Raw genomic sequence first — 17,609 nt, forward strand, 5'->3', positions numbered from 1 at the left:
TCCATGTTGTTTAACTATTAAAATTACATTAATTGGATTGAGATTAGGAATTATCCAACCTTCTTCAAAGAATTGATTTACTGATTTGATCACATTAATCCCTACTACATCCCAATAGGATTGGAAAAAACACCCCCCAAAGCCATAAGGGCCTGGAGCAGAATTACCAACCATATTCTACATTGAATTCTTAATTTCTCTTGGTTGAGGAATTCTAGTGAGATATTAATTATTCATATGGGTTATAAGTCATATGATAGTTCTCTCCACTAGATCATTATAATTGTAGTCTCTTTCTAAATTAAATAAATTTTTGTAGAAGATAATAACATAATTATCTAATTCAATGCCCTCCTCAAAAAAATATTGCAATGCCTTAGCTCAAAGTAATTCTTGATCAACATGGAGCAACTAATTATGTTCCATTTATCTAGCCAATTCTTATTTTAAATGGCTTTGTCAAGCCTAAGAGAAGAGTAAACACCACCTTTTTTCCATTGTTCCAAGTGTAAAAGCTACCATTAGTGACAAGATGCATAAGTTCACTTTGATTTGTCCAACTAAGAAACTCATTAGTGGAATTTTTATTTGAAGACATTTACTAAATTTCTTATGGGACCCAACAATTGAATTAAAATATCCTTCCATGCACCAAGAGCTAGAATTGGCATGTTGAAGATTGGTAAGTTCATTCCATAACTATTTTCGAATCATATGAGAGTTACATGCATATACAACTACAATGAAAAATTTAGTTTGATCAACTTCTATAGAAAAAGTTACATATTATTTAAATAAACTCAACACATAAGGATTCATGTCTATTACACAGAAAGCCCATAAGTTTTAATCATGATTCTGTCTAAAATTTAATGTGAATCTAAAGCCAGGTTTGTTTAAGACAGGGAAATAAGCACGATGAATCATTTGTTTGACAATTAAAATCAAATAAGGATTTTGTTGATATAGCCATCTTGATATCAAGGTTTCATAATCCTATGGTATTCTAATAAATGACTTTCATTGAGTGAGGTTGTATTTATTTGACATGGCTCGAGTGTTAATTTCTATTCTAAATTGAGTAATTTTATGTCTTCCCCTATCTTTTTTTTTACCAAAGTAAAATTTTCTTGATGTGGCCCAAGATGATTGTTTTCATCACTCGGAAGGTTATTATTCATCTCCAAATGAAAAACTACCATAAGAATGTCTCAACGAATTCTTAGCGCTATTTTCCATAACACAAGATAAAGATCTACTTGCTGCCTTCTATCATCAAACATCTATTTCTTGATCACCAAATTTTCATTTAAATTATTAGGAAATTATATATTAACTATATATTAATTTTGTCTATTTTTTAAATTATATGTATAAAAAAATCATTAATTAAAAAAGGAAAAACAAAAATGACGTACAACATAAAATTTAACCCATCAAACAATTTTATTTATTAAATATTTTTTGTTAATTAAGGCAATTATTTTCTTGAAAATAATTGATTATAGTGTTTTTTTATTAAAGAATTATTAGGTATATATGTGAATGATGATAACATTTTGTTTTGGTATATTAAAAAATATTTTTTTATTTGACTTTAAATTGAATATATGTATATAGTATAATTTTAATAGTTTAGTATATTTGATTTTTATTAAAAATATGAGTTTTTTAATCATGTTTTCCAAAAATATTTCATTATCTTTTGTTTAATTATAAGTTTATTACCACACTATAATCAGTCAAATAATCTTATATTTATAATGAATTTAATTGATATACGTTGACAGTGTAAAGATTCTTTACACGGTGAGTTAATCACAATTATTGATTTATTTAAAATGTTTGACTTTTATTTTAACCACTTAAAAAGTAATACAAACGGATGATTATGATGCATTGACAATGTAAAACTTTTTACACTGATATGAGATAACAATTAATCTCATTTATAATTAAAAGTTTAATTCAATTGAACTTACATAAATACACTTGTAATAATAAATATGTTATAAAAATTACTATGTTTTTTTCTCACATGGGTAATAAAGATATCAAAAGACACCCATTATTTGATAAAACTTATTATCAATAAGAGAGTATCATTTGCAATTAAATCTTGCAAACAAAATATTCAATTTGTATTTTAATTTTAAATAGACAAAATTACATAAGAGATATTTTAGTTTTTTTTATAGTGATTGGTCTTTAAATTTGTTTTTTAACAATTTGATCTTTTAAATTATTATTAAAAAATAACTTAAAAGAATTTTGGTGTAATTTTGCATTAAAAATATTATTATAGTCAATTTAATTATGATTTGTTATAATTTATAATTGTTAAAATATTTAAAAAATATTTTTTATTTATAACACAATTTAAATAATATTTTTAGATAGAATCTTTAAATTCCTTTAATGAATTTGAATTAGGAGGAAAAGATATCTTAAAGAACAAAATTGAGTGAAGAATAATTTATTCTAAATCAATTTATAGTTATTTTTAAAATAACACATTTGTTTCTTACAATTATATTAGTGTGCTTCCTAAAAATTAATTTGAACGATTGATTTATGAAAATTAAATTTAATATTCTCAAGAGTTGATTGTCCGTAAAGAGAAATTCCTTTTGATTTCAAGTAAATACACGATAACAATCAAATTTATATTTATTTGACATTTTTAATAATAATTATGTTATGTTCGATAAATATTCATATTATAAGTATAAATATAAATATAATTAATGTAAAATAGAGCGAATTAGATGTGAATACGATTATTATAGTATCCACCCGTATCTATAAATATAATTGATTTGAAAATATTAAAAAATATTTTTAAAATATATCATGAATTTCACATTTAGATTTGATATAATAAATATTATATTATAAATATTTTCAACTATATCTAAAGTAAACTAAAATATATTAAAATAAAGTTATAATAAAAAATTAAATATATATAAAATATGTTTTTTTTTATAATTTTTAAAATACATTTTAAGAATAAATTGATTAAACATGTTTTTATTTTCATCTCTAAAACAATTTTAAAATATAACTTTAGCAGACATGTTTTTTTCTTTAAAATTATTTTGAAAATTAATTTCTAATTTTTAAAAACTAAAAATTAAAAGTGAAATTTTTTATCTGAAGAGAAAACTATACAAAATCTTCTCTAAAGTAAATGAAAGATACTTTAGATAGTAGAGAAAGGGGAGAAGGAGAGTATTTGTTATTTAAGTCTTATTTGAATGAGTTTTAATTTTTAATTTTTAAAAATAATTTGGTAAAAATCAATTTTTAGTAAAAACATATTTAATAATCTTACTTTTAAAAATCATTTTTAAATTGGAAAATAATATGAATTTGTCATTAATAAAAGGTCTATTATTTTTTTCTATTTCTAATTTTCAAAACTAAAATGCAAAATCTTTAAAATTTATTTTTGTTTTTTAGTCTTTTAATTTTTTAAAGCACTTAAATGAAAAAAAAAATCAAAAATTATTTTATAAAATTAAATTATCAAACAAAGAAACAATTACTAGCACAAGCATAATTTTTATTCATGATTCATAGAAAAATATCACAAAAGTAATGTATGATTAAGATTTAATCCCAAAACAAACTTAATCACCATACAACAACAACTGGTCCATAAAAAACAATAACATAGTTTTATTCAACAAAACAAACAACAACTACTCCAAATTGTTAATCAAATCTCACTTGAGAGCTTCCTGAACCTTTCGAATAGTACCGGCCAGAAGGGAGTTGACAGCAGCCATAGATTCCATATGTTGCTGTGTGTCAGTTCCATTTGAACTAGAAATCAAAATTTGAAAAGCTAAAGTTAACAACGATCCAGCATCACCACCACCAACACCAACTCTTCCGATATTGCCAGATGCTTCAAAAGCGGCACTTGGACGAGATTTTGAACACACAACGAATCCCGTTGGAAGAATTTCTAGACCCTTCGACTCGTCACCTCGAATGGCTATGTTCATAGATGTTCTGTCTGTTGGAGCGAATATAACGTAAGATCCCACAGAAGATGTGAAACTTTCTTGGAGGATCACCCGTTGGTCTTCGGTCGGGATGGACGGCTAGTTCACATGAAAATTTTTAGAAAAAAATTAATAAAAATGTTTGAGATTGAAATATGAGTTTCTGAAATAATGGTAGTTAAGTACCTGAAGAATTGAAATGCAGTTGCCAGGATAGGGTCCATTGAAAATGTGTGCAATCTCAATCATTGAATTTCCAAAAGAAAGGACATCCCACTACAAGAAAAATATTTAATAAATAATTACAATTGCGCGCAGACGATATTCAATTTATAAAAACAAACATATTCAGAGAGCAAAATAATGTAAATAACAGTAAATCTAAATAATGTACCTTAGATCGATTTGTAGGATCTCTGAGGAACTCAAAGATTTTTTGAGCAGGGAGAGGGAGCCAAATGGTAGTAGCAGCGACAACAACCGTGCCCTTTGGTTGGCCAAAAATGTTGTTTTTGCGAATAGAAACTCTAACTCCGCCAATGCTGTCAAGAGTTACATCCTGAAATTCCAATTGGCCTGTCATTGTTAAACTTTCACAGAACATTTTAACCATTCTATGAGCAAACTTCATCACACTTTTCCTCCCATCAATTGATGTGATCACTGAAAATTGATTGCAAAGTAGTATTAATTAACTTAGCTAAATGTAACATGGTAAAATCGAAAAGATGAATAATGAAGAAAAAAAATGTAACTAACCTCCCGAAGTTTCTTGATTAGGTATAGTTTCAACATAAAAGCTGAGAGATCTTTCGCACATTCTTTGAAGCTCCTTAATCCAGCTTTCAGCTCCATATAAATTAAAGTTACTGATAACATGTCTATACACAGGGTGTGTATGGATCTTATCTTCCACTTCCACATGTTCAACCCAAGTAACCTAACATAAAACATGCCATAACATTTTTTCTTATAATAATGTTTGATTGGACGAAGCGTAAGTATAATAGAGATTAGAGGTAGTATGTAAATACTAACCAGACAGGCACCGTGAGGCAGTTCGCGGATTATGCATCCGGATGGATGCTTCCAGGATTGACAGAGAGGAGTAGTGTTCGGTTGAGATGAATCAATCGACATATCAGTAATCATCCATACGCCAGCATCAACTTGTTTGCAGTAGCGAATGATGTTGAATTCGCGAGGACGCACAAGAGGGGATAAAATGTGCATTTGTTCATACATCTGCCATGAAAAGTTGCAAGAAAGTTATAGTCAAGAAAATTAACATAAATCAAAATTTGCAAGAAAAATGATTATACCAAAAGCAAAGCTCCATCTCGATTTTCTGTTGAACCAGTTTCAAACACTTTGACAGTTTCAGCTTTAGTAATAATTGTTGGGAACAAGTTTTTCCATTTGACCTGAAAGTTAGAGAGACATAAATGTTAAAGCAATCTCTAACTCTATCACTAAATAAAATCGACAAGAAAAATGAAAGAATTTCATTTTATTCATAGATTTATATTTTTACTATACTTCAATCCTCTTCGACTGTTGCAATTTGGTGCTACAGATACTAATGCAGCACCATGTTGTAACAGAAGAGGATCCAAAGAGTTATAGTTGCATGATTACCGAGTCCAGAAACATGTCAACCAGATGCAAGGCACTAAGTTTCACAACTCCTGAAAATTTTGAAGATTCTTCGCACACATTTGCTCCTTGAAAGTGATTATCCTTGGGAAAAACTTGCTCGTAACTTTCACGATCAAGAGTGAATCTCCCATCGTGAACATGTGTAGCGCTAACCCAAAAAGGCTCATTCACTCTCACAAGCCTAGCCAACTCTTCCATTGCAATAGTTGCAATTCGAGACATGGTTCTCTTTTGTTCATCATGGTTTTGCTCTGAGATGTTCACTAACATAGCCTCTCTCATGGTTAGATTACCATGAACATGAACATGAACATGCCTTAGGGTTTCATAAGCCGTTGGGGTTTGTGAAAGATCAAGGTCTCTGTCTCTTGAAAACGATTTCACAGTAGCAAGAGCTTGCTCAAACTCAGGTAGAGATATCTTTTTCTCCATGTAGTTTGCAATAAGGTTTGCCACTTTGTCACACTGAAAGCGAAAATCAATTCAAAAGCAAGAATGTTATAGCTATATATTTTATGCATGCACACAAAAATGAAAGAGAATGGAAGAAATGATTTGAGTAACCTCTAGTTTGAGCTCAGCATTTTCTTGTTTCATGTTGCGCATGAAATGTTCATGCTCTTCTTTAGGAAATGGAGGACCCCCACAAGTTGAACAAATAGTGGCCTTGAGTGCCTCTTTGATTAAGAGGTTTTCATTATGAATCCTTTCATTCTCCATACGAAGAGTAGTGTTGTTTTCTCTCTCATGTTGATTCTGTAACCAACAGATACACTAAAATTATCAGCAACAAATATAATCGGGGTGGACTTAAACTCATTTAACCGATAATAAAATAAGTAAAATAAAATTTTATTTATTCAGAATTAAATCGTGAAAAATATGTTATGAAATCATATTTCATCAAAATTACACTATGACAAATTTTAAATAACTCATTATCTATTTAAAATGCATGATAAAATAAAATAAAATAAAAGGTTTAATAAAAATATGAAAGAATAATGATATGATATACATTTACACATAATAAAATGTATATTATAATTAAAATTTTAAATTATTCCTGTGAAATAGTTATATAGATATTTTTTATATTAAATTTTAATAGCAATAAGTGAACAAAAAATAAAAATAAGTTTACAATATATGACTAAACTACTATTTTAAATAAATTGTATTTAATTAAAAAATATATTAATTTTTTCAAAATTTTCTAATTTAATAAAATGATTTAAAAAAAAAATAATATAGATTATTTTATTTATATTTTAAAATAATTTATAATAAATCAATAACTTAAAAAAAATATTGATTTATAAGTATTAACACTTTATTTACATTAATATATTATAAAAAAGTACAAAGAAATGATACTATGAAAAGTTAAATCCTAAAGTAACTACTCACAATTGACTAAAATTAACTAATAGAAAAAATATTTATAAAAATATTTTGGTAATTTTAATAAAAATTGTAAACTATAGTGAAAAGGAATCACCTTCATGAGAGTTCTTTTATTCTGAAACCAAAACTTGATTTGTTTGGGCTCAAGCCCAACCTCTTCAGCCAATTGACGTCGCTGTGCATCGTCTGGATGGTGGCATTCCTTCATGAAACTACATCCATACAAATAAAATTTCCCAATTAATTCAGACATATATTATATAACTTGCTTATGTAAATAAATAAATTTAATATAAGTTTTTATATTGAATTAAAATCTCATAAAATAAAATATAAATTAAAATATTAAAATATTGACTATAAATTTAATATTTTAAATTATAAAAAATATATAATAAACTAAACGAAACGAGTTTGAGATGGATCTCTCTATTTTATAATCGAAAAAAAAATTCAAATCTCATAAAAATAAAATTTTCCAATCAAATTCAAAGCGGTTCCAAATAAATCATGAAAAGCGGCAGGATTAAGAGTTATTCAAGATTTTAAACTAATTTTAACTAGATTTTATTTTTAATATTTGTTTACTTTGTCAATTGGTCATTAATGAAACTATTTTCACGAGATCGTCTATAGTAATGCAAATAGACATTCATAAGTAAATATTGTTCATTACAAGATAAAAAATACTAGTTTCTACCCTAATATACAATTAACAGTATTGAACTTCATCTCAAAAGGGAAATCAATTCTTCTACAAAAGTAAAAAAAATTGAACTAATTCATAAAAAAATTGAAAAGAAACTATCATTTAGAAGAAGAAGAATAATCTTACTTTTCAAGTATAGTTGATTGAGTAGAAGTAAGACGTTTGTAGGAACCTCTTGTATCATTTTGTGAATTATCAATATCTTCGTCACCAGACTCAGCCGCACTCATGCCTCCTATTGAAAAATTCATTTCAATATCTCGATAAACACTCGTCAAATATTATACAAGATTTTCCTTTATCACAATTTTATGCAAATGGTTTGTTAATTTTGAGGTATTTATATACACTAATTAGTTGTACAAAATAATAATAATAATAATAATAATAATAATAATAATAATAATAATAATAATAATAATGTATGAAAGAACATCAAAAAAGGGAAAAAAGAAAAAATGGTATAATAATAATAATAATGAGAAAACAATAATTTTAATACTTGCTTGACATAAAATTTCACTTTAAATTTTTAAATAATAATAATAGAAAAATTATCAATATTTTTTATAATAAAGATAATTTATTAAATAAAAAAGAAAAAGCAAAAAGAATAGAAAAAAGAAGATTATTATTTCATTTCCAATCAAGTCATTTTTAACTAATTATTAACACGCGATATTCATCTAATATCATAAGGGTAAAGTCTTGTCATTATAATTATTTAAAAAATTGTAAAACTCATATTTTATATTTAAAAGTGGATGTTTACATATGATTTTATAATATTAACGTCACTGACACGTTGTATTTTTATCCAATTTGTAACAAAATTATTTGTTAATTCAACTTAGTTGACAACTTCAATGATATTTGAATGTAATGCATATTCGAATATGTGATATTTTATTTATTTATTTTTAATTAATAATTTTTTTTATTAAACATAAAATTAATTATAATAAAATTTTGTTGAAGTTCAACAAACTATTAAATATTTAAAATCTCAAACTCATCCACTAGTTTTTTCTTTTGAGAAAAAAACCGGATTGTTTAAAAAAAAGTGAAATATTTTTATTAATTAAAATAATATTAAAGATCAATTAACAATTATTTATAGAGATTAATTACTACGTCCTCGGTATAAAAAGTTTTACACTGTCGATTCATCATCATCATCCGTTTACTTTACTTTATAGATTTTTAAAATAAAAGTCAAATTTATTTCAATTAAATTCTTATTTATAAAATTTAACATTTGACTACTTGTAAATGTAAGTGTAAGATGGACTACAATAGATACCTCAAAATTTACCACAATTTTATAATTGATTTTCAACAATTAAAAAGGCTGTTATTAGTTTTAGAGAAAAGAGATGGTGGATTGACAATATACATTATTTTTATATCATAAATCAATGACAATCATGTATCCTATCAAATTAATATGTAAATTTTAAATTATTTGTATGATGTGACACTTTAAAATATTTTAATTAAATATATATGTAATATTTTTTTACATTGACAAGTCACTACCATTAAATTCTTAGTTATATCACGGTTGAGTAATGATTAATCTATGTAGATCTGATTTTATCAAACACTAAATTAAAAGATCCGAAAAAAACAAATATTTTAAATATGGTCAAAATAATGGTTAAAGTAATACACACCCTAAAAAAATTAATAAATAAATCAACAATTTGAATTATGTGATTTAAAATTTTAAAAATAATAATATTTAAAATAAAAAATAATTTAATTATATTAAAATATTATATTTTATGAATTTTTAAATTGGTAATATTTTAATAAGTATTAATTTAAAAAGTATGCTAAAATTAACTATTTGAAAATAAAAGTTTAATAAATTGAAAAGTAAAATATTGACATTCTAATATATAATACTGATACTTTAAATTTTCTTCTGATATGTTTTTGAAGAATATGTCTAATAAATAAATAAAACATATATATATATATATATATATATATATATATATATATATATATATATATATATATATATATATATATATATATATATATATATATATATTCAAATTATTTTACTATTAAAGTTATGTAGCTAAATAAAAAATATAATTAATAACTTTTGCTTCTTACAAAAAAATAGTTGAATTTAAGTAACGCGTTATATCAAAATTTTCAATGAAAATCTCACATTATTCTATTTATGAAATGATTTGGAAAATCTTCACCATTATAACCTTCCCTAATTTATTATATAAGTCTCTTTCCAAAACGTATCAAAAGAGATTTTATTTTAAAGGTTAAATTAGAGTCCAATTCATCTGAATCAAAAAAATTAGTTTTTATTTTAAATTCAAATAGTTTTGATTCTCTTTCAGATTTTTTTTATAGAAGATATTTGTTTTTTAATTTATATTTATATTTATAAAATTTCATAATACATTTACCTACGATGATTTGTTATATTTTCCAATAAATTTGTCATTTAAAAAATGGAACAAAAACAGAAACATCGTTAATTTTAAATGCAAAAATATAAAAGAGTGCAAAAAAATTTAAATTTAAAATAGAAAAATCAATTTCGTAAATCGAATAAAATAGGAGATCAAAACTGTAATAAATCAATTTTAAAATGATATAATTTTAAATCCAAATAGTTATCACTTTTTTTTAAAACTAAATAATAATAAATTATTTTAATGTTTAATATCCTATTTTATCTTATTCACAAAATTAATTCTCATATTTAAAATTCAATATTTTTTATCCGCTCTATTAATTTTGCACTTTTGTACCTATTTAAAATCAATCATCCCTTACAAAACATGATAAATCATCAGATTAAAACTCTCTCTCTCTCTCTCTCTCCTTCTCTTCTCTCTCGCTCTCTCTTCCTCCTCTCTCTCTCTCTCTCTCCTATCTCTCTCTCTATCTCTCTCTTTCTATCTCTCTCTCTCTCTCTCTCTCTCTCTCTCTCTCTCTCTCTCTCTCTCTCTCTCTCTCTCTCTCTCTCTCTCTCTCTCTCTCTCTCTCTCTCTCTCTATATCTCTACCTCTCTCTCTCTCTCTCTCTCTCTCTCTCTCTCTCTCTCTAGCTCTCTCTCTCTCTCTCTCTTCTCTCTTCTCTCTCTCTCTCTCTCTCTCCTCTCTCTCGAGCTCTTCTCTCTCTCTCTTCTCCTCTCTCTCTCTCTCTCTACTTCTCTCCTCTCTCTTCTCAGCTCTCTCTTCTCTCTCTCTCTTCTTCTCTCTCTCTCTCTCTCTCTCTCTTCTCTCTCTCTGCTCTCTCTCTCTCTCTCTTCTATCTCTCTCTCTCTCTCTATCTCTCTCTCTCCTCTCTCTCTCTCTCTATCTCTCTTCTCTCTCTCTCTCTCTCTATTTCTCTCTCTCTCTCTCTCTCTCTCTCTCTCCTCTCTCTCTCTCTCTCTCTCTCTCTCTCTCTCCCTCTCTCTCTCTCTCTCTCTCTTCTCTCTCTCCTCTCTCTCTCTCTCTCCTCTCTCTCTCTCTCTCTCTCTCTCTCTCTCTCTCTCTCTCCTCTCTCTCTCTATCTCTCTCTCTCTCTCTCCTCCTCTCTCTCCTCTCTCTCTCTCTCTCTCTCTCTAAAATTTTCTTCAATTTTAAAAGAAAAAGTGAGAAGGGGTCCTTTTTTTTAATAACTTTAAAGATAAATAATATAAATTTAATAAAAAAATAGACACCCTATCAATTTTCAATGTAAAAATATGTGGAAAAAAAGTTATTTGAATTTAAAATAAAGAGAGTAAATTCATGAATGAGATAAAATAAAATATTAAAATTATAATTAAGCCTTAAAAATAATATACTAACACTAGTTTTTGATAGAATAAAAATTTGATAATATTATAAAACTAAAATAAAAATATTTTAAAATATGAACCTTATATTAATATTTTAAATCTTAATTTAAATACGTTCAAAAATGTGAATTTAAAGTAAGATTTAAAATATTAATATAAAGTTCATATTTTAAAAAAAATTATTTTAGTTTTATAATATATTAAAAAAATTATATACTATATTTGAAAATATATATAAATAAAACTAAAATTATATATTATATTAAAAAAAGTTACAAAAAATATATTTATATTTGAAATTATATATATATATATATATTATATATATATAATATATATTATATATATATATATATATATATATATATATATATATAATATAATATATATAGATAGATAGATACTCTAAATGTGTATTTAAAGTAAGATTTAAAATATTAATATAATGTTCATTTAGTTTTATATTAATATTTAAAAAATTACAAAATTAATGTTTGTATATAATTTTTAAGGCTTAATTATAATTTGTGTCCCTGTATTTTTTCTAATTCACATAATTAGTTCTCCTATTTTAAAATCAAACAATTTTGATCTTTGTATCTTTTTTGCACTTTAGAATCGAATGTATCAATTTTTAAATGACATGTTAGTCGTGAAATCTTATAAACCATCGTATAGAAACCTTGATAGAACTTTAAAGATAAAAAAATATAGATTACACATCATTAAAATATAGTCACCTTATTAATTGACATAGGATTATTACCAGTTACTAAGGTAATAGCAAACTCCTTCTCACGCTCTGGCGGAAAATCATTAATGTCATTTAGGAATACTTCAGGAAACTTACACATAACATGAATGTACGTTCATTCTCTCGCTTCCTCCTCTCAAGGACGCGAACACCATGAACACTTGAGCACACTCTCTCTCAAGGACATTCATACCTGCCCCACGGTCATGAAACTCGACTTCGTACTCTCATCGGATTCAAGAAACCTCACCGTCTAAAAAACACCCAAACTCATGCAATCAACGACACGCTGAACCAATCCTCCATACATGAAATATCTCAGAGAAGCAAAAACTTCTCTCCCACTTGTTTCAACTCTACTCCTGATGGCAAGTGGTTAGAAAAATAAACCAGTACCATCAATGTTTCCCACACATATCGCATACCAGGGAACCCACAAAATTATAAAAATCTGGCCGGATGGACTGACCTGGTCTGATACAACTATGTAACACCCTAAACCCCAAAACTTCTATAAAAAAGATTCAATTGACAATTTAAGGTGTCACTACGAAAACCATCCAAAAACTTTCGAAAACATTTAACAACATGCAACATAATTAACATAATAAAAATTCAAAATCAAAATTTTCAAATAAAGTATTAGGCTTTAAACCACATAATTCAACATTAATTCAAAATATAATAAAAGCATCATGTTCATGTTGTTACAGATCAGAGCATTTAACCGACTAAAAATGATAATGATAAAATAAATTAAGATGAGCTCCAAGAAGCTATCTTCCATTCATAGTAACCAAACTCTACTCCTGATTATCTGCAAGATGTCCATGATGGACAACATAAATCAAAGGGATGAGCATAAACTCAATATGTTAGTGGTGAAAAATATTAGGAAGGGTAGTGATAATCGCCAATATATGGTGAATTTGTATATAAAAGCATGGTACTTGTTAACTTGTATCACAAGATTCTAGTAGCAAAACCTCAACTTTGATGTAAATATCTAGCTTTAATAGTTTATCATGTAAATAATGTGAAGTTTGCTTAATTGCAACCCTTTTGTAGGTATGCTTGCAGGGAAGGAGCTTTGGTCATAAAAAAGCATAAAATTGGCTCAACATGCATTTTTGGGAGAAAAGCATCAGCAGGACCGCGCTAAGCGCACTCAAAGCAAGATTTATAGGGAGCTATGCGTTTAGCGCCATTTGTGTATGTGTGTGGGGGGGGGGGGGGGGGAGTGTCATTTAGCTGTGCTAAGCACCGTTTATGGCGGTTTATCTTGTTTTGGCTTGTAGTTACATTTAGCGCAATATTTGGGGCTAAGCGCGAGTGGTTTTAGTAGTACAACATAAATATCTTTTCAATTCATAATTGTAGGGCATTCCATTATTTTAGAGAGAGAAATACATCACCAAAGAGAGAAAACTCTGAATCAAGTTAAACTGGAGCTAGATACAAACTTCGATATATCAACGTTGATGCATATTCATCTATTATATTTTCTTGTGAGAAAGCTACCATGAAGATGTGTAGCTAAATATCTTGTGTCAGGATTGGATGTAATTAACCGTAATCATATGTATTTCTTCTGATCATTATTTTGTGAACAAATTATGAATCAATGTTGATGTTATCTTTGTTTTCATGTTAAACTTATGGGCTTGAATCATTATTGACAAATATCTTTCAAATATTGACCTAAGATCATCATCTATCTAATACCCAAGTCTAGAGATGGAGTTGGGGTTTGATTTTTACTTGTATCAAGTCTTAATGTTATCATATTGCTTAATAGGTAAAGAGATAATCGATAAAGCAATATGGTAAAACTCACATAATTGGTTAGACATAAATGGTGTTGAAGATTGATATGTGATACTACAGATGATTAAATATGTTCACATACTAGATTAGTTGAATACATATGAAAAAGGTTGATGAAACCCAATCTTGACATGTTTTCTCTACTTGTTTGTTTCGTAGCATTTATTGTTGTTTTAGCTTGTTACCAATCGTGACTTTCGTAATCAAAACGCTTGTGAACTTTTCCTTAAAATCGTATTAACTGTTGAACAACAGTGATATCACACTAATCCCTGTGGAGACAATGCAAAATAGTTACCCCTTCAAAAGTGATTTTTATCAAAGTGGCGCCATTATCGGGGATTGACGTAGATGTTACAAGCATAGTAACAATTTCTATTATTTTAAGTAATTTTCCACTTCTATAAATTGTATATTGTTATATTTGTTATCCCTCGTGTTTGTTCAATTGTGTGGTTAGATTTCAGAACTCTGTGTATCCGAGGAAGTACACCGAAATATCAACTTCTTTTTATCCTGAAATAGAAAGAACAACTCGTAGAAACAACGGTAGAGCCATAAAGCGAAGGCAGCTAGCCAAGCAAAGGAACCAACATGAAGGAACTTCTACTTCTACTTCTTCAACAACTCCAAAAATCAAAGAAGTCATGGTTGAAACAGAATTTGTTCAAGGGCATTGTCAAAACAGCCCAAGAAGGAATTCTCATTTTGCTAGACCTACTCAAAATACAAGAAACTCATAGATGAAAACTGATCTACTTCAGATATTTTATGCAAACCCTTTTACCGGGCTTGACCAAGAAGATCCATATACTTACCTTACCAAACTTTATGAGATTTCCAGTACAATTAGAGCTCCTGAAGCAGAAGAAGAACAAGTGTTCAAGAGATTATCCCCTCATTCATTGATCGGAAAAGCTAAAGAATGGTACCTTGACCAACCAACTCAGACTATGATAGATTCAAATGTGCTCGAGGAAAATTTTCTTGATAGGTTATTTCCACACAACAGATTTATGGAGGCCAAAACCACAATTTATGTATTTTCTCAAGGTTCAAGTGAAACACTTTGTGAAGCATGGGAGCAATACAAGCCGATGTTGAGAATATGTCCCAACCATGGCTTCGATGAACTTACTCAGATTCATATCTTCCACAATGGACTTCTATCGCAACTAAAACTTCTTTTGGATGCAACTACTAGTGGTTCTTTAATGTCTAAGAGTGTCGAAGATGCAATTACAATTTTTGATAAAATGACACTCAATGATCACCAAGTTCAACATAATAGAGGCCCTTCACAAAAGAAAGTTGGAATCATTGAATTGGAAACAAATTATGCGATTTTGGCTCAGAACAAATTGTTAACTCAAACAGTGGAAAAACTTACAAAATAAATGTTAAAGCTTCCGCAACAACTCAGGAGATGCATGAAGTCCCAAGTAAATATCAATAATTAACATATTGTGAACTATGCAATGGAGATCATCCAACAAGTTATTATCCTCAGGCGAATGAAGAGATGGGTTATATGGGAAATTAAAATCAATATCAACAGAGGCATGCACCATATCAAGGTAATCCTGGTTATCAAAGAGGGAACAATGCATATTATGGCCAAGGATGGAGACCAGAAGCAGGACTATCCAATATACAAAATCCTTATCATAATTATAATCAGAATCCCCAACCATAATATATAACTTCAAAGATGGAGAACACTCTAACTCAATTTATGCAAATGTCTATCGCAAATCAAAAGAGCACTGATGCGACAATCAAGAACCTTGAAAATCAAGTTGGTCAAATAGCTAAGCAATTATCTGATCAACAAGGAGGTATCTTTACTATAAGTACTCAAACTAATCCAAAGGAACATTGAAAACTCATTCTAACTCGGAGCGGTAAATAAATTGGCAAAGGCATTGGTGATAATACTGAGAAAGAGCAAGCTATGATAGAAAGACAAGAAGAGAATGAAGAAGGTGAGAAATAAGTAGAACAAGAAAATAAAGAGGGAGATTTAGTTGAAAATGAAAAAAATGAAAAAGAAGAGTTAGAAGATAAAAAGATTGAAGAAAATAAGACACAAGCTCAAAAAGCTCGAGAGGAGAAATGGGAAATGAAGAGTCTTCCAATACAACACCTACCTTATCCATATGCTCTTACAAAGAAAGACAATGCAAGTAAATATGTAAGGTTTATGGATATATTTAGTCATTTATAGATAAATATTCCGTCCTCTGAATCTCTTGAATAGATGTCAACTTATGCTAAGTTTATGAAGGACATTCTCACGAAGAAAATGAGGTATACGGATTAGGAGACCATCAACCTAGATGCTAGTTGTAATGTCATCATTCAAATAACTATCCCACGGAAAGAAATAGACCATGGGAGATTTATATTACCTGTCACCATAGGAAATGTAGACATTGGCAAAGCATTAGTTGATTTGGGTTCAAGCATAAACCTGATTTCGTTGTATGTGGTTCTGAGGTTAGGTAACATTGATGTGAAACCTACAAAGATGACATTGCAGTTGGATGAAAAATCTACCACCTATCCATCAGGAATAGATGAAGAAATTGGAAACTTCACCCATAATCACAACGCCTGATTGGAAACTTGATTTTGAACTTATGTGTGACGCAAGTGATTATGTGGTAGGTACAGTTCTTGGACAGAGAAAGAATAAATTTTTTCATGCTATACACTATGCAAGCAAAGTCTTAAACGAGGCTCAAATTAATTATGCTACTACAGAAAACGAATTGCTTGTTAAAATGTATGCTTTGGAAAAATTTAGATCTTATCTCATAGGTTCAAAGGTTATTGTGTATATTGACCATGCAGCTATAAAATACTTTCTTACCAAGCCTGATTCCAAGCAGAGATTCATTAGATGGATTCTTTTGTTACAGGAATTTGATCTTGAGATTCGTGATAAAAAGGGCACAGAGAATTTGGTAGCAAATCATTTATCTATGTTGGTGAATTATGAGATAACCAATCAAGAAAGTGAATTCATGGAGGAATTCCCAAATGATAATTTACTCATGATACAAGAGAGACCATGGTTTGAAAATTTACCCAATCACAAAGCCACCGATTTGGTACTTGAGGATTTGACTTAGCAACAGAAAAAGAAATTCCTTCATGATTCAAATTACTATGTTTGGGATGAGCCTTATTTTTTAAAAATTGGAGCGAATAATATTTTGAGGAAGTGTGTTACCAACGAAGAGGCGAGAAGCATATTACGGGATTGTCACAATTCGCCTTATGGTGGTCATTACAATGGACAAAGGACAACAATAAAATTTCTACACTCAGGATTTTATTGGCCTTCTTTGTTTAAAGATGCAAATGAGCATGCTCATAAATGTGATAGCTTCCAAAGAACCGGAGGAATGGGTAAAAGGA

At 28.2% G+C, this 17,609-nt stretch overlaps 1 protein-coding gene and 1 non-coding gene across 2 annotated transcripts; both read right to left on the bottom strand.

Moving 5' to 3' along the window:
- Positions 1-3,551: 3,551 nt before the first annotated feature.
- On the bottom strand, positions 3,552-8,082 carry LOC127115811 (homeobox-leucine zipper protein HDG11). The gene is made up of 10 exons (XM_051047256.1): positions 7,918-8,082; positions 7,177-7,294; positions 6,240-6,431; positions 5,655-6,140; positions 5,339-5,440; positions 5,055-5,261; positions 4,776-4,956; positions 4,411-4,679; positions 4,203-4,292; positions 3,552-4,115 (listed from the first exon to the last, which is right to left on the bottom strand). The coding sequence occupies exons 1-10, from the start codon at positions 8,040-8,042 to the stop codon at positions 3,732-3,734; spliced, it is 2,154 nt and encodes a 717-aa protein (XP_050903213.1). The 5' UTR covers positions 8,043-8,082; the 3' UTR covers positions 3,552-3,731.
- Positions 8,083-15,203: 7,121 nt separating this feature from the next.
- On the bottom strand, positions 15,204-15,309 carry LOC127116583 (small nucleolar RNA R71). Its single transcript, XR_007801401.1, has one exon. It is a non-coding gene; the product is annotated as a small nucleolar RNA R71 (small nucleolar RNA).
- Between the last annotated feature and the right edge of the window lie 2,300 nt (positions 15,310-17,609).

The sequence above is a fragment of the Lathyrus oleraceus genome, chromosome 1, assembly GCF_024323335.1.
Source record: "Lathyrus oleraceus cultivar Zhongwan6 chromosome 1, CAAS_Psat_ZW6_1.0, whole genome shotgun sequence".
Taxonomy (NCBI): Eukaryota; Viridiplantae; Streptophyta; class Magnoliopsida; order Fabales; family Fabaceae; genus Lathyrus; species Lathyrus oleraceus.

Coding starts and splice junctions, on each gene's coding strand:
- LOC127115811 (XM_051047256.1), bottom strand. CDS start 8,042: ATGAATTTTTCAATAGGAGGCATGAGTGCGGCTGAGTCTGGTGACGAA. Junction 5,262..5,338: donor GAGATGGAGCTTTGCTTTTG/GTATAATCATTT, acceptor TTTTCATGGCAG/ATGTATGAACAAATGCACAT. Junction 4,957..5,054: donor TGCCTCACGGTGCCTGTCTG/GTTAGTATTTAC, acceptor GTTTTATGTTAG/GTTACTTGGGTTGAACATGT.